The sequence below is a fragment of the Lineus longissimus genome, chromosome 7 (assembly GCF_910592395.1).
Source record: "Lineus longissimus chromosome 7, tnLinLong1.2, whole genome shotgun sequence".
Classification (NCBI taxonomy): Eukaryota; Metazoa; Nemertea; class Pilidiophora; order Heteronemertea; family Lineidae; genus Lineus; species Lineus longissimus.
The window spans coordinates 8,097,460-8,118,961 of record NC_088314.1 but is presented as its reverse complement, the minus strand read 5'-3'; the positions used below and the strand labels follow the sequence as shown (position 1 = coordinate 8,118,961).

The following is a 21,502-nucleotide window of genomic DNA, read 5'->3' as shown; positions in this document are numbered from 1 at the left end:
CGCATCCCCATCATGATGTCTCGGACGCATGATGATGTCTCTGACGGAATTTGCGACGACGACGTTGACAGATCGCCGCAAACACATATTACACTCCCGGTTATCATCGACTGCGGGGTCGGGACCGGTTGCTGTATAAGAGTGGAAGGTGACTGGGCAGCCAGACAGCTTGGTAATAATGCCCTTGATAATGCCATTGGTCCTTTCAGGGACACAAGTGTCGTCGAGATTGCACGTGGTTTAGTTCAAAGTGTATTTTATTTTGAGAAATAACCAATACATGTTTTATATGATGACATTTTTAACAGCGACACAGGCCGAAATTGATCGCAACACAACTGAATGTCAGCTCAAAACCATTATCGTGATGATTACCTGGCTCACTTTATTTCCATGGCAACTGGGAAGGCGGGTTATGTATCACCATAGCTACACTATGTATCAACTACTACAACGACACTTACGCTTTCTAGAGCGACCATGAGCACAGAACGAGGAAAGACAACACATGTTATGGGTCCTTGAAAAGGGTAACCTTGGTCCTCTAGTGAGAAACTCCAAGGGTGTAGCAAATATATAGATAATGAATATTTGTTATGGGCTCTTGGCCACACCCTTGCCGGTTTAGACTCCCGAGGCAGTCTATTTCGTCATCCTGATTCAGTGAGACGGTTGGAATCAATATCAACAGTTACGGGGAACATTTTGAAGTAAGAATTAAGCACAACCAACCAGTTTTAAAAACAGTTATGGCACAGGAGCTCTATTTGTTAAGAGCCCCCTATTTTCATAAATTGGTTCTGAGTGCTGACTCTTGCATATTTTTTTGATAAGATGTACTAATCATTTCGTATTGTAATTATTTTTTATGGATATATACCAGCATCGGTCCTCGGTCACTCAACAATGAATTCCCTTCTAAGGTTGCATGAATTATGCTGAAATTTGTGGCGAAACGTCATTTTCTCGTGGATGATACCAACATTTTCCTCGAATACAAAAGGGATGATAGGTTGGGGTAAGAATACGCGGTTGGAGGAAAAATCGATATTGCTCTGACGTTGTGGGTGTGGGATTGTGGCATAGTCGATGCATTGGTTGTGTGATGCCGAGTTGGCGGAGAAACTGATCAGGATTAGCATCATTTTATCCCGGTATCCACCCTACTTACCTAAATTTGGTTAGGTCTGTTCGGCAGATCTCGCACATGACAGTCAAATTACACACTGTCAGGACAGAGACGGAAAAGCGCATTTGGAATGTAGCATAGTTGCGTCTTCAATGAAAACATCCAATTCATGACGTCTGCTGATGCGAATTGTTTGCATTCGTAGCTGATTTGCTTCCCGAGACTCGATAAATGTGGTTGTGTGATCGCTGAGGTATGGTCTTTGTTGTTGGGTTTGCGCTGAATGTACATTTATTGATGTTTAGCTGTGTAAGGAATGATGATGTTGTTGATATTGCATGATGACGAGCGTTTGGCACAGGGTACAAAACCCCGGGGTTCGAATCCTAGCTCGGTGTCGGATTCTAGCCGAAAATGCTTGGTGCCAGGGCAGATGATTTTGACGACATTGACAGTTTTCCTTGTGCTTCTAAAGATGGAATTAAATAATTCAGTGCTAAAATTTTTAAATGTTCGGGTTTATACAGTAGAATTTGGACGAGCTTCTCATACATTAGAATCCTATGCAGTCCATTTTGTCATCCTGGTCGTCTTTCCTTCATGCGACAGGACCAGACCGGTCCGGAATGCATATACTCAATCGGCGCTCCATTTGGAGCATTTCTGACCAGTACCATTTTCACACCTGGGAAGAGAAAGGCATGAGGCAAAGTGACCTGCCTAATAGGTTAACGTCGACGGTCGGATTTGAACCAGGGACCTCTGACTAACCACCGCGGTTGATTGGATGTGCTGTCCTTGTCTCAGCGGGTACAACATCTGATGCTGAATCCGCTCATATAGGTTTGGAAGTTGGGGTGGAAAAAAACAGAAGAAGCGGGGTAAAGGTGGCACCCCAAGTGCAGCTCACCGGCGAGCTTAATGACCTATGTAACACCCTCTACCCACATCAAGAGGAATTAGCCGAGAATGAGATATTCTGACGGCCATTGGTACAAAATACCTCAAAAGGACTCCCAATCTAAAACTATAATTGTGGTCACTTTCCGGCATACTACACTCCGGACGCAGTAGACCGGCCCTCCGCCCTGAAGAAAGTATGAGGAAGACGAATGGTCTGCCTCAGGAGTTTAATAATCATATTTAGTATTTGGTCTCTCATATCACGATGAATAAGGGCGTTGCCGTCTATTTTTTACCAAGTATTTCATGGAGAAATACAAACTACAATCTAATCTGATAAGCTGGTTGTGTTATGCGCTGTCATTGCTACCGCGATGACATCGTGTCGTGCTCAAAACAAAAGCCCGGTAACCAATTCGACAAGACTAAGATCCTGATATCTGATTGGTTATCACATATGCATCGCTTTCTCTCCGATTCACGGCAGAGCTTCCGTCGCATTTAAGAGTGTTGGTTATCAGTCGATCACATTTAAATGCTTGGAAAGTATTTTGGCAAGCAGTTGTCATATGTCTTCTTTTCCAGTTATGTTTCTGTCGGTATTGAAACGATGATAGAAAACCAAGAGGACACAATGGGTGAAAATGCATGCAGTGGTATAAATGCGCATCTGCCCCCGCCCGAGGTTGTCTCTCCGTCGTCGTCAACGCGTCCACACGTTGGCCACCAGACAGCCGATATGAGGAGCAGCGGATATGTTCATTCAATGTACGAAAAACGGTAGGTAAAGAATCCAAAGGCAAAATTATTCCCCCAGTTAGCTTCCATACCTCTACGGCACCATTCCTTGGACACTCAGACGCATAATGATATCTCTACTCAGAGGTATTTGATCTTGATATGACTGCATTAGTCGTCTGATCATGGGACGCATATGATGTCCTTCACGCAATTATTGACTCTCAGACGCATAACGGTGTCTCAGACGCACAGTCCGCCTCACGATGTCTCAGACGCATGAGATGTCTTTACCGTACACTCCAGACGCGGTGGACATAAGCAGGCGAAATGGATTGCCCCGGGAATCTAAGAAATGGCGGGAGATTTTGGAATACTTTAGTGGTCAAGTCACTCTTGAATATCAGGGTCCTTGCACCCAGCAGTGTGATTACAATATGCCCCGGGTATATACCCTCGAACATACTCCTTGGGCAGTAATAGTAGTGTGATGAGGCGGTCTTATGCTTGAGTATTATCGCTGCTATGGAGATTGGTGTGTCGGTATCGTGTACACTCCGGACTCAGTAGACCGGCCTCGTCCCTCACCCCAAGGATATACCATAGGATGACGCAATGGACTGCCCCAGGAGTCTAGTATCGTGAGGTGCATTGTTCAAGTTGAATACGCTTCTCAGAACCCAGTAAGGCCTGATGTTACTGACTGGTTACTAATAATAAATAAGTCCAATAAGCTATTTTCAGATTGTGATTCACCATTTGCGATAGAGGGTCAGGGGGTGTTGATATAGTGACGCATCATAAAACAGAAAAGACAACGAGTGTTAATGAAAATGTAGAGAGAGACAAATATAAAACTTTGAATTACGGCCTCCTGAGATGGTTATACTTTTTGGCAATTTTTTAGTGAAAATGTTGTATTTTAGTTTGACATATGACGTCACGCCTGTGCTGCCTGAGAAGTCAGAACGAGGCGCGTGTCCACCACGCCATTGCGAAGCGTGGTTTATGGTGATCACTTCGGGGCGCTAATTTCTTCGTGATTTATCTTACAGAATGGCTGATTATTTGATAACTGGCGGGACAGGCTATGTCCCTGATGATGGTTTATCTGGTGCCCTTCTATTTGGAGATGGTCATGGCCTGACATACGAGTAAGTTTGCACTTTTGAGGTGTTATGAAAAATAGCCGGATCTATCTGCACACGAGCATGTACAGTGTACACTGTAGTGTATGCATTTGTGGGGATTGTGTGATGACGTCATGTGTCTGAACAGGGGGAAGAGAGTTAAGGGCTGAACATGACGTCATTGTTTTAAAATTGTTTACATTTGCTCATTAGAAGTAATAGAGAAGAATTAGGAGGCTCCCGACGGTAAATTAAGAGAAGTTACCGTAGACTCGCGTAGTGAAATTGCGAAAAAAATTTCGTAGATTTCGATGAAACTGACACTCATTAGGCCTAGTCATTGATTGAAGTTGAAATCACGGTACACTGTGGGTGTGGCATCAGCAAATCATCGTAATGAGCACGTTCTGTAACAGCTGGATCCAGATGGTCGAACTTAGTGGCGGTATGACTTTGGGCAATACGGGTACAACACTTCAGAACTTGGACTGGGTATGCCGATGCAGCGATCGCGATGGTACAGTTTGCGTTTGCGCATAACAGACCAATCAGCTAACACAGCCAGTGAATGAATTTAAAATCATGCATAATCAGGTGCACAACGTCATTTGATGGCTCTGTAAGCTGATTGGTCAGTTATGCGCAAACCATACCCTCAGCATATCTGGGATGTAAGTTGGTGGTTAACCGCTGGTTGACTTTTGAATGTGGTCTGTCTAAAATCTTTCTTTTGCTTTTCAGTGATTTCCTCATTCTTCCTGGTTTCATAGATTTTGCAGTCACTGAAGTGGTAAGTGTGTTTGGGGCAATGGACAAAGACGAACCAGAGCCCGAACAAAACAAATGCGCCCAATCAGAACAATTCATTAGGGCCAGGCCTAAGCGAACTTGATACAATGCCATAAGCCACTGGGACCCTTTGTACCAGGTGAAACACTGGAACCAAGAGTGTATAACAAGTACAGTTTATTTACCACTAAAAGTCCAGAGGAGAATTTCTCTCAGAATGCCTTATGGAGTCAGAAGACTGCAGCACCACCTGTCCTGTCATTGACAAGTCCACATGACAAGACAAGAAAAGGATTGGCATTCCTTACCAGTACATATATATGACACAGTTCTCCCTTGAATCGCTACATGTAATTGGCCCTAGTTTCAATAGCATCTTTGAAATGCTTTCCTTTTCAATTATGGCTCTGTCTGGGTTGTTAACCTAATATGTCAAAGGACATGTATGACTGTCAAAAAGTGGACCGTGCTTTGAAACATCGACATATTCCAATGGGGGATAAATAGATATCTAAGCACCGTATTTTTAGATAGAATGATCTGAATAGCGACAGTGTCTATGATTTGCCTTTAGAAACCATTACAAAGACCCATCTATGACCCATATTTCCTCTTCCTAAAATATTTCTTTTCATCAATTTGGGGTCACTATCTAAATGGATGTTGATTGAATGGAAAGTGTTGGTTTAATAATATGTTATGGACTAGTAATTTTTGGATCAAAATCATTCTGTTTGGAATGACCAGAAGCGTTGTTAAAAATGAAACGGCCAGGGGCCATTGTGCTCACCGTATACATCTTTTAGTAGGCAGGATCATGCTTAGTTTAGAGGTGAATATGGTGAACACAATCAGGCATGAAGACTTTTTTTAGATGTGTATTGATGTCAAGTAATAAGACAGGGCAGTATATATAAGTTTATGATCCAACCAATAATTGTCTATGACATCAACCAGATCAATATCGTGTGATTGCTAAGAGTCCCTGCAATAAAAAATTCATCGAAAAAAAAAGTCGTTAATAAGCGAGATATTGCACGTCCTACTTTTTCAGTTTTGACCCCCTGGTGGCCAAATCAAGAATCAGATCAGGCCAAAATTTGGTGTCCGAGATTATCTGATGTAGGGGGTTACATGTACCAACTTTCAAGTTCATAGCTTCAGCAATTAAGAAACGTGCCATAGTTACACTCCAATGGCCAATTTACGCCATTTGACCTCTGTGACCTAGAAAAGGAGGTCAAATCCAAAAATCGTACAACATGTGGTGTATCATTGCTAGAAGTCCCTGCCATAAAAATTTTATCGAAAACAATTCACTCAAATAAGCAAGATATTGCACTTCTTTCTTTTTCCATTATGGCCCCCTGGTGGCCGAATAAAGAATCAGATCAGGCCAAAATTCGGCATCAAAGGTTATCTGATGTAGGGGGTTATATGCACCAAGTTTCAAGTTCATAGCTTTACTGGTTAAGAAACGTGCCATAGTTTACACTCCAACGGCCAATTTACGCCATATGACCTCTGTGACCTTGAAAAGTAGGTCAAATTGAAAACCCGTAAGACATGTGATGTATTCTTCCTAAGAGTACCTACCATAAAAATTTTATCGAAAACAAGTCACTTATAAGCGAGATATCACACTTTTTAGATATCCACTTTTGGCCCCCTGGTGGCAAAGTTGAGAATCAGATCAAACTGAAATCTAGCACCAGAGGCTATGTGATATAGGGGGTTATATGTACTAAGTTTCAAGTTCATAGCTTTAGTGGTTAAGAAACGTGCCATAGTTTACACTCTAACGGCCAATTTACGCCATATGACCTCTGTGACCTTGAAAAGTAGGTCAAATTGAAAACCCGTAAGATATGTGATGTATTCTTCCTAAGAGCACCTACCATAAAAATTTTATCGAAAACAAGTCACTTATAAGCGAGATATCACACTTTTTAGATTTCCACTTTTGGCCCCCTGGTGGCGAAGTTGAGGATCAGATCAAACTGAAATTCAGCACCAGAGGCTATGTGATATAGGGGGTTATATGTACTAAGTTTCAAGTTCATAGCTTTAGTGGTTAAGAAACGTGCCATAGTTTACACTCTAACGGCCAATTTACGCCATATGACCTCTGTGAACTTGAAAAGTAGGTCAAATTAAAAACCCGTATGATATAAGACGTGTTGTAGGTACTCATAGCAAATATACAAGTTTCATCGAAAACAAGTCACTAATAAGCGAGATATCACACTTTTAGATATCAACATTTGGCCCCCTAGTGGCCAAGTTGAGAATCAGATCGGACCGAAATTCAGTGTCAGAGGTCACCTGACCTAGGGGGTGCTGTGTACAAAGTTTCAAGTTCATAGCCCTAGCGGTTAAGAAACGTGCCACTGTTTTTGAAATAGGATACGACGACGGACGCCGGACGACGGACACTGCGGTATTACATAGACTCCCCTACGGTGAGCCAAAAAGGTTTTGAGCTAAAAACTGAGGTTTGAGAACCAAAATGTATTGAATACTGATATGCTACGTAAAAGTAACACAAATGCTGCCTTATCTTCTTGTTGCAAGAAGCATGATAACTTACCAGACGAACTCACCGTCTTGGTAATTCTCCCATCAATAAATCTTCAGGATGGATATTCTGTGTGTTAATGAAGAATACTCTGACGTGTCGCCATGGTCACTGGGGTCGTCCATCTCAATCTTTTTCCTCGAGAGCATCCTTAGAGCCTCGTCCGTTTTAATGAGAAACAACGGGAGTGGTACTAATTGGCATGATTGACAGTTTCCTCGGCAGTGATTGGATTGATTTTTCATTCAGTTCATAAATGATATGATATTGATCAACCCATCAATCAGAATTGTATTCATCAGTTGAGATTTTTTATCAATTTTTTTCCATTCAGATGGAGTAAAAATACGAAAATACCTGATCTGTTTGTGTTGCTAATGGATTCTGTTGAACTTGATCAGCACTCTGGCAATAATTGCTATCGATAAGTACCAGCACATGGAACAGTGTTTGACCTGCTCCCAGTGCTGGGAAAAATTCTATAGCCTGGAATCCTATGCAGCTCAAATTAGACAGAGTTTCGGTTTGTATACTGCGACCTCTGGCATGCTCTGTATTCATTTTGTGGGTAAACTTATTATAATCAAACTTCGACAAGGACTTTATAATCTCTTTAAAAATCACTTTGAAGAATACAACCAGTAATGCACACTGATAAATATTTTTTTCTCCAGGATCTGACATCTGCATTGACGAAGAAAATCACATTGAATGCTCCCCTTGTGTCATCCCCTATGGATACTGTCACAGAGTCTAAAATGGCTATAGCAATGGCTGTAAGTATGCAATGTAAAAGAGCCTGATACGGTGATAGCCAAGTGGTTAACACTGCTGGCTCCCATGCAAGTTGACCCCGTTTCTATCCCAGGGAAAACAGACAGACTATCTTCATACCGTGTACATGACAGGCCATAAAATAATCTAGCCTTGAAACGATACTGATATTGGTACCCTATTGGAAAACATTGACTTGAATCTTTATCAAAGATTAAAAAGAATAGTTGCATCCGGGCTTTTGGGCTCAGTCAAAGTTGAGGAGTCAGTGTTGTCGTGCCATTCTTTGCCTTCGAAAAAAAAGAGCAATTTGGTGTTTCCCTGGACTTTGCTTTGAATTTGAACAATCTGATTTCTTGACTGGCTCTTTGCTTATCAATACCGAAAGTAACAAATCAATTTGTTTTCCAGCTCTGTGGCGGAATTGGTATTGTTCATCATAATTGTACACCCGAGTTCCAAGCAAATGAAGTGAGAAAAGTAAAGGTATGGAAATAAGAGATCTGAGCTTACAAGATCAATCTGTTTTATCAAGAATTGATAAAGACTAAGAAAGTGCAAGCAACCAATATTACTTTACGTCATCTAGATCTAAGTACCAAATTCTGACAATTTTACAAGAAATCTCAGCTCCTATTGGGTACTACAGTTACTGGCCTGTATCTACTTCCATTTCAATTCCAAACCTAAAGATTTGAAGTGTTTGAGTGAATTGCAAAACATCTGGCCTGTTTTTACATGTGATCTTTTAGTGTTGGTCTTCATTTCTCACTGACAATACATTATGCTCGAACAATTTCTTTCAGAAATATGAACAAGGTTTCATATTGGATCCTGTCGTCATGTCCCCTCAACAAACGGTAGCACAAGTCATAGAAGCCAAAAATGCACATGGGTTCTCTGGATTCCCGATCACAGAGAATGGGAAAATGGGGAGCAAACTGGTTGGGCTTATCACACAGAGAGATATCGATTTCTTACCAGAAGAAGAACACAATACATTCATATATAAGGTAGGTTGAATTTCTCCGGTCATTGTGAAACACTCAAGAATACCAAGTCACCAGGGCCATAAATGCAATTGGGGCCTAACTATGGTGGCATATAAAACGCTCAAAGACCATGTGTACTGGACTTTCTCTTTCTCAGGACAATAAATTTCTTCCTCATCTTGCAGGTTATGACCAAGTTAGAAGATCTTGTCGTCGCACCAGCTGGTATTACTCTAAAAGAAGCTAACCAAATACTGCAGAAAAGTAAAAAAGGTAAGTCTCTTCTTGGTAGTTTGTTTTTTTTGTTCGAGTTGTCTTCTGTCAATTTTGAACAGTCAAAAGATGCCAGTGCAACACATCAGATCAGACACCAAAACGTGTGCTCCAGAACTGACCTGCTCTATCCTTCATGAAGGGTTGGCGTAATGGTAACCAGAACTTGAGGGTCAAGATGAAAGTATTCATGCTTTGCTCAGTACAGGAGACTCTAAAATGTCTTGCATGTTCATGTACATGTAATATGCAGCCAACATAATTTCTGTCTTCTTGCTTCAGGTAAACTGCCAATAGTGAATGAGAGCGGGGAATTAGTGTCCATCATCTCAAGAACCGATTTAAAGAAGAATAGAGAATTTCCACTTGCATCAAAAGACAACCAGTAAGTTGAGATGAATTGGGAGATTTCTTTTCTTCACAGAATCCACCTCTTGTAACTTAATTAGTGCCGACTCAGCATTGTTCCAGGACGGCCCGCCTTTAACGTTTCCCTCTGATCTGACACTGCGTTTTCTCATTGCAGCAAACAGTTATTAGTAGGCGGTGCCATCAGTACGCATGAAAATGACAAGGGTCGACTGGACGCGTTAGCTCAAGCCGGTGTTGATGTGATAGTATTGGTAAGCTTACACAATACCGAGTTCAGTTTAACATCGTTTATTAGCAGACGTCTGGGTTAGCAGGACACCCTTCCTAAAAGGACATTTGATTTTGGTCTGACATTGTCGATTCCTATTCAATTGACTCATGTAAAGAGAGCACTTATTTCGGTTCAGATGATAGCCCAAATGAAACCAGCTACTGTAACCTGTGAAAAGTTTGCGAGGCTTAAAGTTCATTTTCAGTTGGTGGAAGTTTGCTGCTGATGTTAAATGATCATAAATGTATACCTTCTAGGATTCTTCCCAAGGCAACTCTGCGTATCAAATCAACATGATCCGTTTCATCAAACAAAAATACCCAGAACTTCAAATTATTGGAGGGAATGGTGAGTGTATGTTCAAATTAGTTGAATTAATAATCTAATCCAATGAAAGGGACTCTGGCTGCACTAATTAAGCAAGTTTCCTAACGTAAAGTGGAGTGCAAGCGAGCAATTTTAATTGCAGCCACCTGCAATTATAATCGCTGCTGTGTATGACAAAAGGATCTCTTGTCTGCAGGTAAAACTGTTGGTCGCTGGGTTTGATATTGACTTGCAGATCAATGTGACTTGTAGTGACCATTGCAAACAAGCAATGATTTTTGCATGCAACTCAAACCGCAGGTCACAGTGCTTATTGCTCATTTGTGGGCGCTTTACCAAAGCTGCTTTTGCACAGTAGTAATGGTGGTGGTGGACTCATTTAAAGAGCTAGATGAAACTGCTCCATGAATTTGATATCACAGAAAAGTGAATTCACTTCATTGACCAAAAAAAAAACACCCCACCACAGATGTGCCGGGAAGGTACCCTTTGTCGTGGGATACAGAGTCAGAGTCCCTTTCCCTTGATTCCAACTTCGTTGTCAACTTGATTTGAAATTCTGATCATCAAATAGATTTTAGCTGCTTTTTCACTTTGATAAAAGAGATCTGTTGCCTGATCCCATGGTCAAGACTTTTATCTAAAGTACGATGTTTCATGAAGTCGATTAGCTGACCAAAGCTTTCTCGGTCATCAAACTGCATGCGAAGTGTAGATCATGATTAACAAAGCAGTTGGGTTACTGCAAAAGCTTTGGTAAGCTAACCAACCGTATGCTATCTGACGAGTTGAAAGATTTATTGTAAGAAAGATTTTTAACTTGTTGTATTGGTCAAATTGATACCTTGAGATCGCGTCATGAGGTGCATATAACTAATTGGAACAGATTGCTTAAAAAATCTTGCTTTGTTGCTGGACCAAGGGGTCACTGTTTATTGCTGCAATGCTTTTAAGTTACATTCCCCAGCTGATCTAACAACATCTTCCCACAATCCTGCCAGAACTTCCCAAGATTGCATTAGAACTGCCTGACTCAAATATTCTAATGAATTGTCTAGTAAAGACAAGTTTACGATATATCTGTTCATTATCATAGATAATAAAACAATGGGTGTTTCGACGGATTTTGGTGCACTCATTTTGGATAGGTGTTACATAGTATTGGTGTGAATGCTCACAACTCTGCACAATTAACACTGAGAACGATCAAGAATATTTCCAGGTGTCCATTGGTTGCCGTGGTGACGGGTACTATTGGCGCACAAGATGGCTTCCTACATTGCCGTGGCTGGAGCATGTGGAAGAAATGTGATACCTTTCGATTTCCTATACTAACCACTCTATACTCTGTAGCAGTAGCATGCTAAAAACGACCATCTTTCAATTCAAATGAAAGAAATAGATGAAAAGAACTGGTCTGATACATTCGTGTATTTAATCCCATGTGGAGACAAAAAACGAGAAATATCTCTTCGAGGTTTTATCAAAATACTCTTCATTCTCGTTAACCAAAATTTTTAAAAGTTCAGCTTTGAAAGGCTCTTCTCTGGGTAGAAGCAGTGTAACTTTTAACTGTCATCGCCACCATAATTATTGTAAGCTAGCTTTTCTTGCATCCTTACACCTCAAACAGCTTTTACCAGTTGATAATCTCAAGACACGTCCTCAGCATGATTCGAAGGGGTTACTGAAACACAGGGGCACGAATAGTGGTGTGCAGATTATGCTGCATGTACTGTTGGTGTTTGTGCTTTTGTGACTAATTGTAATGATTTAGTCGTACTGCAAATGTCCTAATGTCATCTTTCTGTCTTTCAGTTGTGACTGCTGCCCAGGCCAAGAACCTTATTGATGCTGGGGTCGATGCTCTACGTGTTGGGATGGGAAGTGGCTCGATATGTATTACACAGGAAGGTGCGTCTACTAGTCCTCTTCTCCATAACTGGCTCTTCTTCCTATTTGTAATTGCCAGTGGTCTGGTGTACACTTCAACATGTTCAACAGTTGAAACCCTTGGGACGGAAAAAGACTCCCCTGAGAAAGGTGCACCCTGTCAAGTGCTGAACATTTATGGAGGAATATCGGCTATTGGTTATTCTGAGTACGAAAATACTTGAATGCTGTCAACAGATGTCAGGCTTTCAAGTGATTCACTCTTGTCATTTCCAAATGTTTTCTTCTTGCAGTGATGGCTGTTGGACGTCCACAGGGAACGGCTGTTTATAAAGTAGCTGAGTACGCCCGGCGCTTTGGTGTCCCCGTGATAGCTGATGGTGGTATACAGACTGTTGGCCATGTGATCAAAGGTCTTGCACTCGGGGCATCCACTGGTGAGTTTCTGCCCTTATTGATTATAGGTGGCGTAAGTTCTTGTTAAACTGTATGCTGTCAAAGACTGTGTCCCATGAATGTTTGGGGATCCAACCCAGGACCTCAGTGGTTTCAGGCCCTGATCTTTCCACTTTATCTTTCTGATAGCCCATGACTTCAGGCTTTAAAACTGACTTCTTCCAGGGAGTCATTGTTATCCAGCAAGTTGATTGTTATTCCAACACTTTCCATTTCAGTGATGATGGGCTCCCTACTCGCAGGAACCTCGGAAGCACCAGGGGAATATTTCTTCGCCGATGGCGTCCGCCTGAAAAAGTACCGTGGCATGGGCTCTCTTGACGCTATGGAGGTCAGCAAGTCCAGTGCGATGAGATATTTCAGGTAAAGTTCTCTCAAAATTGTTTGGAATGAAAGTGTAATGTGATGTCTTACGCTTTTCTTTCAGTGCGTTTTGAGTTGCTTATTGTTTTGAAAGCATTTTCGTGTGTTTTTGTTCGAGGTATGCTAGGTCACTAAAAAATGGTGCTCATGAACATAGTGTCTGTTCTGAAAAACTCTTATTTAACCTAACCCTACAATGAAATTTGTTTTTTTGTCATGTACATGTACCTTCCTAAATTGTACCACCTAGGGGAATATTCACAAGTTTAATAGCGCTGTTGCAAATTGCCCAAGACTAGGGCTAAGATGGTACTTACGTTATATCATTTTGTCTGATGCCTACAGTCACTTCCTTCCTGGAGACATAAACTGGGGCTGGGAAAATGACCCAGGCATTCCCGAACCGTCCCCCGACTTGGATACTGTAAATTCCCACAAGTCGAGCGAGTCTGGTTTGGAGATGACCGTGAGGTGAGCTAGTGTCGTGAGCCATACTAGCCAGCTGGTTCTATAGTGCATGGAAATTGCTGTCCCAGAGGTCCGGTCACGCTTATCACGCTATTGTCTAGGAGCAACGATTTCTCAGTATAATTTTATGAAATGTGTAGATAGGATCGGATGTATACCGGTATCTGTGACTGTGTAATGTTTGCTCCATACACCCAGTGTAGCAGTGTCTCAATTTCTCGATGTTTTGTTTTTAGCTCACCTCTTAGCAGAGGTGAGCTTATCCCATACCGTGGCGTCCGTCGTCCGTCGTCGTCGTCGTCGTCGTCGTCCGTCGTCCGTCGTCCGTTAGCAGGGCACGTTTCGTAACTGTTAGAGCTATTGAGTTGAAACTTGGTACACATGTACCCTTATGTAATGACACCTTGGAGACCAAGTTTCGGTCCGATTCGTTTCATGGTTTGGCCACCAGGGGGCCAAACGTTAAAAGTGAAAATATGCAATATCTCCCTCAATAGTAGTCGGGAAATTTTGAAAAAAATATGGTAGGTACTTCTAGCAAAGGTGCATCATATATCCTCCGGGTTTTTGATTTGACCTCCTTTTCAAGGTCACAGAGGTCAAATGGTGTAAATTGGCCGTTAGGATGTAACGATGGCACGTTTCTAAACTGCAATGACTATTGATACCAAATTTGGTACACATTTACCCCTTGGTCAGGTGATCTCAGGGACCGAAGTTTGGTCCAATATGATTCACCACTTGACCACCAGGGGGCAAAATCCAAAAACCTTAAAAATGCGATTATTCCTTAACTTCTTGCCCGATTGCCACCAATTTGATATCATGGGTACATCTAACCACCATACAGTATATGTCACACAGGTTTTTAATTTGACCTTCTTGTCAAGGTCACAGAGGTCAAATGGCGTAAATTCGCCGTCAGGCCGTAACTATGGCACGTTTCTTAACTGCAATGACTATTGATCACAAATTAAGTACACATGTACCCCTTGGTCAGGTGATCTCAGGTACTGAAGTTTGGTGCGATCTGATTTGCCGTTTGGCCTCCAGGGAGGGGGCCAAATCCTAAATTCTTCAAAATGCCATTATTCCTAGTAATGACTTGCCCGATTGGCACCAATTTTATATCATAGGTACATCTAATTCTAACAACCATTCAATGTGTCACCCGGGTCTTCTTTGATTTGACCTACTTTTCAAGGTCACAGAGGTCGAATGTACTGTAAATTGGCCATTTTGGGGAAATTGTAATTGCTTGGACCTACATCAAACCTAACACTACATGACACAATACCATGCTCTTTATCCATCTTTCCTCCACATGAGGTGAGCACAATGGCCCTGGCCATTTCATTTAAATATTTCTCTCGAAATACTTTCAGTCTTGGTAACAGAGTTTACTCTCTGATCCGCTAGGTGATGCATGACAGAAAAAAATAGTGTTAAAATAGTACTTTTGGTGTAATTCTATTTGATAGTGAGTGTACCATGTTAGGTCAATTTATACTAGTATTTTTGCACATTGAGCATGTATTGTAAGCACTGACGCTGGTTGTACATTGAGCTCACAACATTAGCACCTTCAAAACAATGGAAAGCACTGAATTCAGTGTAAAAAGGCCCCTATGCTCTTTTCCATCAAAAGGAGAAGATCCTCTACTCTTTTCAAAACCTGGGAGAAGCACGGAAGCACATGCCTTACCTCATATTTATTCTTCGTATCGTTTCAGTGAGAATGACAAGATCAAAGTAGCTCAAGGTGTCTCTGGTAATATCGTCGACAAGGGGTCTATCCATCGCTTCGTTCCATATCTGGTTGCTGGAATCCAACATGGCTGCCAGGATATCGGTGCTAAGAGTCTGTCCATTCTGAGGTAGGTCAAGCTCGGTACAGTATTTTGATAGTTGCTGTTGGATTTATATGAGGGGTTCCGATGTGCTATTACGCCAGTTGTAGGCCAAGACTTACTAGTTCTAGCTCAATTCTATGGGGAGTGTCGCATGTATTCAGTGCTCAAAAGCTGGCATTTGCATTTGACCCTCAGTACCAGATAGGTTCCCATTCACTTCTAGATGGAGAGAAACAAGTAGGGTTAAGCATCTCAAGAAGATGAAACATTTCTGACCCATCTGAGAGTCAAACCTTAGACTGCCAGGTTATAAACCCAGCTCCTCACCACTATGCCATGGATCCCCTTTCCAGTTGATATCAAATCGTCTCTTTTACAGATCTATGATGTATTCTGGGGAATTGAAGTTTGAAAGACGAACGGTCTCTGCTCAAGTAGAGGGTGGTGTTCATGGATTACATTCGTAAGTTTGCCGTTTCATTGCTCATATCTTATTGGTCCATCTTTCCATTGTAGGGAAGCAAGATTCATGCGTGCGGCTGCACCTAAGTCCTGTAAGTCATGTAACCACAGCAACATCAAGAGAATCACATTTTCAGTTTTATTTCTTGAAATTATTTTCTAGTTGAATCGGATTATTATTGATATAATTGTCTTTATTTCAAGCACATAAGAGCACATGCACCTTCATCTTGACCACCAATATTAACATCTCAGCAATTCAAATCTTGGCTTCTCGGGCCCCACTCTCAAATACCTACCCTGTCCTAAATACCTACCCTCTCCTGAATACCTACCCTCTCCTGAATACCTACCTTGTCTTAAATACCTACCCTGTCCCAAATACCTACTCTCTCCCAAATACCTATGCAAGGTTACAACTGGCAAACTGACTGGGCGGGGGGGGGGGGGATTTTGCTTTAACCCTGGGACTAAATTTGTGAATGGTGCCAATATTTCATTCCTCTATTGTTTTTCGCATACTAACACTTCTGTGTAGTCTGAAATGAAAAGGTTCTTTCAGTGAGGCCTGATTTGGGATATTTCTCATCATTGACACATAGAAAACTATCTAACCATATTTATTGACATATTCAAAAACCAATGAAATATGACCAGCAGTTTGCGCTCCAGAGCCCAAAATGATGTGTAAAAAACATTCATGAATGGACGTTAGTTGATTCTCTTGATGCTGTTGCTTCTAATACATTAGTTCTTTCACTAACTGCTTTTCTATCATAGTCCTTTGCCAACCCTCCATGTATCTTCAATCAAGTGTAGATACTTGCTTTAATTTATAGAAAATGCCGTGTATCTGCTGAATCTATGCACCTTATGAGATCTAGCAGGCCCAAAGCTAGCACATTTAACAATACATGTTAGCTATACAATAATCATGGACTTTTGTTGAGTTAAGTTTAACGTTAAGATTCACAGCATTTGCTGTGGTTTTCTTGCTTGAAAATGGGACAAGAGTATTCTGAGTTATCTTAACAAATTGTTTTGACCGGACACATTACTGTCTTATTTGCTTCTCTTCTCTATGATTGTCTCTAGAAGATGGGACTCCTCTCTTCTTGCTATTAGCCACATTTCACCCCACACTGTATGAAGCTTAGCTTTAGCATTGCCAGGCGAATAAAAGCCTAAGACCCTTTCATGTGTATCTCCTTTGGGTTTCTTCTGGAAAATGCTGTAAATGTTGAAGTGTTTTGTACATATGATATTCTACCCAGAGGTAAAAGGTGATGGTAAAGGTTGTGGTTTATCGTATGAAATCCGCTGCAGGTGTGTACGGTACATTTTCAAGGCACATGGGCCATGCGAATATTGGATCGACAGTGCCAACTGACACGGTGTCAATGGTGCCAGCGAATGTGGTCACAGTGACGCATTAAATTTCGCCGTGGTTTTGAAAATTCGGAAATTTGTGGTTTCGCCGTGATCATCTTACCCTGTTTGTTGTTATCCTGGCTTCAAAACCTCATCAGCCGTGAAATGGTACACAGGTGTCTGCATCCCCGAGCAGATTCGGTTATCAACGTTCTCATCAACGTGACACTGTTCAAACTTCAATGGCAAATAAAATCTAATATTTTCTTTTGCAGCTTCGAAAAAAGGCTTTACTAATCTGAAGTGGCGTCCCATCAGTTCCAACAGCTCCACAAGCCGCATGCACGATTGTTCAGTGATGCGCTACATCATGCCGGAGGAGGATTTAAAATGAATATAAGTGCATTTTCTGAGGTATCGACAGCTTTTCGAAAGATTCTTCAGCATGAAACTCTAAGATCGGTATTTCGTGGATTCTAAAGACTGTATACTCACATGTATTCACACTGAGGATCAGATTAGAGCTTTGCACTCAGTTTGTGGTGAAATATCAGGATGTTGAAAACGCCAGCTCTGTAAGAACTGTAAAGATACCAAATATTCTCAACGTGGCCAGTGCTGGATGGTCCATGTGGCATCATGTAAGGTCAAATAATGGGAAAATGTAAAAGACTTAACATCATTATTAGCTCCTATTGTCATAAAGTTTGATTTTACTACAGTGGCAGACCGCAGCGGTTTACCGCAGGGGCTCAACTTTAAATACTATACGTAGTATTTTTTACAACAAATAAATAATACCTATTAAAGTCCTTTCATCAAAACTGATGTCGACATTGCATTTTCTAACTTAGTTGCAAGAACGGTTAAATTTGGATAATTGGAAATTGTTCCAACAAATGGTTCTTGCTACATTGTGAACCTTCTGTGAAGATAGTAAGTCTTTCAGGTGACAGAGGCAGTCCCTATTTTTTGGTCTACGCTATTTGAAACAAACCGTCATTTCAAGTCTTGTGGTGTCTGTATTTTCTTTTGAACTTTTGGAAGGTTCAAGTTTGGTACTTATTTTGAATTTCTGTTCTTAGTTGAGATGTTTATTACCAGACACGTTTATTGTATGTCAGATTGGACTCACAAAGAAGGGTAAATCTTGTGTACATGCAAATTACATTTATCATCTGGCTCTTTTATAACATACAACTGGTCTGTACTTATCAACATAGTTCAACAACTAAAGGCAGGATGTCTAGTATTTTGGCCCCTGAATTGAGGTCTGTGTATCCATCGCCGATTCCTGTTCAGGGCTCGAGATGACACCTGAAAATTGTCTTTTGAAGCTTGAAACTTGGCCGGGATCCTCAATTTTGAAATTGTTAGCTTGAAACCTTTACAAGACTCATGGGATTTTGTCAGAAATCATATGATGTGACTCCCCATGTAAAATGTCCAGCCTCAGCCCTGACATGGAAGTTGTCAGTTTGCACCTGAAACTAGGTCGAACTTTCATGTACTCATCAACTGAATTGAGCTTATTTGTTTTCATCATAATTAACTGAAATTGTATTCGAATGTTGTTCTGTAACACTCCGTTTCACATTAATTAGAACTGATTACCTGTACAAAATGTGTCATCACCATACAAAAATCAGTTACTAGTAAAACTCACGACAGACTATAGCAGTTTTCATATGCATAGATGTGCAATATGTATCGCAGACAACAAATATTGCTAGTCTTTTGGGTTTATCATTCTTGCCTGTGGCAAAGTCATTTGTCACTGCAATATGCAATAATATACTACCTGTTTGATTTTATCGCGCATCTTCGATAAATTTTTCAAGTCTGCAGCACACTTTAATATGACAACCAGTTTACATGGTGAAGGATAATCTTTGTCTGGTCATGTTTATGTTATCAGGAGTCATCAGTGTTGGATCAGATACCAAAACAATGATTCCACTGCTGCAATGACTCCGTTGCATCTGCAATGACTTAAATGCAGACAGGCGATTTTTGATGAGTGTGATCAAGATCGCAGGTATGCTGTTCAGTCTGTAGTTTGTCAGAAGTCATTCCAGATGTTTTTCACGACCCAGCCGCTCTGTTGCACAGTTCAAGGATGTGAGTATCTACTGGTGGTCATTTATACCAAATGTAATTACAGAATTCCCAGTCTACATAGAGGGCAGTTCTGGCAGGAATCAGAAAATGTGCTCATCTACCAACTGTTAGCGCTTTCTGATTTAGTCCTGAGGTGCCTTCTACAGGGGAAATCTGTAATACTTTGATGTTGGCCAGTAACTCACACTTAGCCTTTAAAGAAAAATAATCGCCAATTCTTGAAAGTAGTGCAATGTTAAATGTGATTGCGTCTTTTCTTGTCTTTCCTGTGTTGGGACAACATTGGTACCTCAGATTACGTTGCAAGTTTATTTTCTGCATAATGCATTTAATTTTCATGTTAAATCATTGTCTTTAAATGTTATCAGCTCAATGTTAAAAATGTGAATGTGGGAAATTACCAAACTCATGTACATTTTCAGCAGAAAATTCAGCAAAATTTTTGAATTTGGAAATTTCCCACACAACTTCATGCCTTGCACAGATCCTTTATAAACATACTAGGAGAACACTAGTAGAGGTTGTCTGGAAGGTTTAGTTTGGGTTGTAAAGTATGGTTACGGTTAACATGTGTCCAATGGCCTTCTGCAGGCCTCAAAATTTGTTTCTTATTAAGGACATAACACTTTTCGCCAAAATAACGGCACACTTTTGTTAGTTTGTGGAAAAGGTTTTTCCGTTTTGGGTGAAATTGTGTGTTACCAATGTGTTCATTGAGAAGAATTTGAGCTCAGCTAGCTGGGCTACTTCTTCAAGATCTGGAGTAATGGGACGAATTTGTTCTGCGCAATTGATCCCAATGTATAAAAGCAACTGAATTCTTTAGAAATTTACGACTGTTTTTGATGAAAAAGTTTTCATCAACACATGTAAATACTACTGATCCTGAAAGGGTCAGACCCTATGTTTCATTTTCTTTCTGTAACAGTTGAGTAAACAGCCAAATAAAAACTTAAGGCCTTAAAATTAACATAAATTAACATAAAATTTGTATCATCTGCAATGTAGCATACATGTTATATGTGCTGTATGCAAGTATCAATGCATGCCTTGTGCTGACACTCCTCAAGCTAATGATGCAACAATGTCACAAACATTTTGAAGCTTTGGGGCAATTTGTCTCAGCGGGCTGTTGAAATCTTGTTGCAACATTACAGTGTGTCTATGTTGATGAAAACATGATAAAATGGTGTCGTATATGTCAACTTGGGCAGAGGGTGAAAACTTGCCAATCCTGTTTTTGACTGTAGCTTTACTACAAGATTGAGAGGTCTAAGTACTCCTACCTTGAGGAGGGGGTACAAGATGCATTGATATATGCATAAGGGGGAACCCATCGTACATCCTCAAGAGATGTTTATCATATTGTTGTAGCATTAGTTTATACTGTTTCGTTCGTCATCAACAATTTTATTATCATGTTCAAACACACAGCAGGCCAAGCATGGGTCCAAGTGTTGTGTATAAACCAAAGTTGAAGTCGTTGATATATTAATCAAATAAATAAAGAATTTATGTTGTAGTATCCAGGCGTTCTTGTTATATTTTGCCAAATTGTGAGTTCTTCAGGATGGGGCACATCCTCGCACGCATGACTATGGTGTCAAATCGATACGAGTGGGGGATAGATTTCCCCTAAACATTGGACCTGCCAAATCCTTCGTGGCTCACTGGTGAATTGGATGGAAGAAAGGTTATGCATATAAACCCCTTCGGGAGCTGACGTGGTTATGGTCCACCACATATCCTCTGAAATGCTAAAAATGTTTGGGCTGAGATTTATCATGATAAATGGAGCGAATGCCATCCAAAATATTCCAAGATCTTGAAGTCGGGTGCATGATGGACTTAGCTGGGTGAGCCCAATGTGACCCGTTATGAAAATCCATAATGCATGCTGGCGTCTAATATGATGTGTTGCACTGGCACCTTCCGGACATGGCCATGTTCATCCTCTTGAGGTGGGCTTCAAGTCTGCATTTGCCTGTCCCCAGAACAAAAGGGTGGTCACCTCTTGTCCATATCAGGATGTTGCTTTTGAGACCACCGCTTACTCTCAGCAAGGCATTTCTGTGGGCGTTTTTCAGAGGGTCTTTGCTTCCCTGTGAGAGGTACTGGTTTCTTCCGGATGTTGTTGGCTTCAATCTTTGGCAAGTAGATCAGCTCTGTCTTGGGGATGCCTCAGTGGACGGGATCATTGAATCATGACTCTGCTGTTCTGGGAGAGTTTCATGAGGCT

The 21,502-nt window shown here is 41.1% G+C and overlaps 1 protein-coding gene across 5 annotated transcripts; it reads left to right on the top strand.

Moving 5' to 3' along the window:
• Nucleotides 1-1,157: 1,157 nt before the first annotated feature.
• LOC135490594 (inosine-5'-monophosphate dehydrogenase 1b-like) lies at nt 1,158-20,788 on the top strand. 5 transcript variants are annotated; one of them, XM_064775812.1, is made up of 17 exons: nt 1,158-1,382; nt 2,618-2,812; nt 3,826-3,924; nt 4,642-4,690; nt 7,942-8,043; nt 8,453-8,527; nt 8,848-9,054; nt 9,219-9,306; nt 9,589-9,691; nt 9,833-9,929; nt 10,207-10,303; nt 12,095-12,190; nt 12,463-12,606; nt 12,844-12,988; nt 15,190-15,333; nt 15,826-15,863; nt 17,418-20,788. In XM_064775812.1, the coding sequence occupies exons 2-17, from the start codon at nt 2,643-2,645 to the stop codon at nt 17,534-17,536; spliced, it is 1,773 nt and encodes a 590-aa protein (XP_064631882.1). In that variant the 5' UTR covers nt 1,158-1,382; nt 2,618-2,642; the 3' UTR covers nt 17,537-20,788. The 5 variants fall into 5 exon arrangements, with proteins under 5 accessions (XP_064631882.1, XP_064631886.1, XP_064631883.1 ...); XM_064775813.1 differs by having other exon boundaries at nt 1,160-1,382; nt 10,207-10,297; XM_064775814.1 differs by lacking the exon at nt 15,826-15,863 and adding an exon at nt 15,689-15,772 and having other exon boundaries at nt 1,162-1,382.
• The last annotated feature ends 714 nt before the right edge of the window (nt 20,789-21,502 follow it).

Coding starts and splice junctions, on each gene's coding strand:
- LOC135490594 (XM_064775812.1), top strand. CDS start 2,643: ATGATAGAAAACCAAGAGGACACAATGGGTGAAAATGCATGCAGTGGT. Junction 3,925..4,641: donor GGTCATGGCCTGACATACGA/GTAAGTTTGCAC, acceptor TTTGCTTTTCAG/TGATTTCCTCATTCTTCCTG. Junction 9,930..10,206: donor GTGTTGATGTGATAGTATTG/GTAAGCTTACAC, acceptor TATACCTTCTAG/GATTCTTCCCAAGGCAACTC.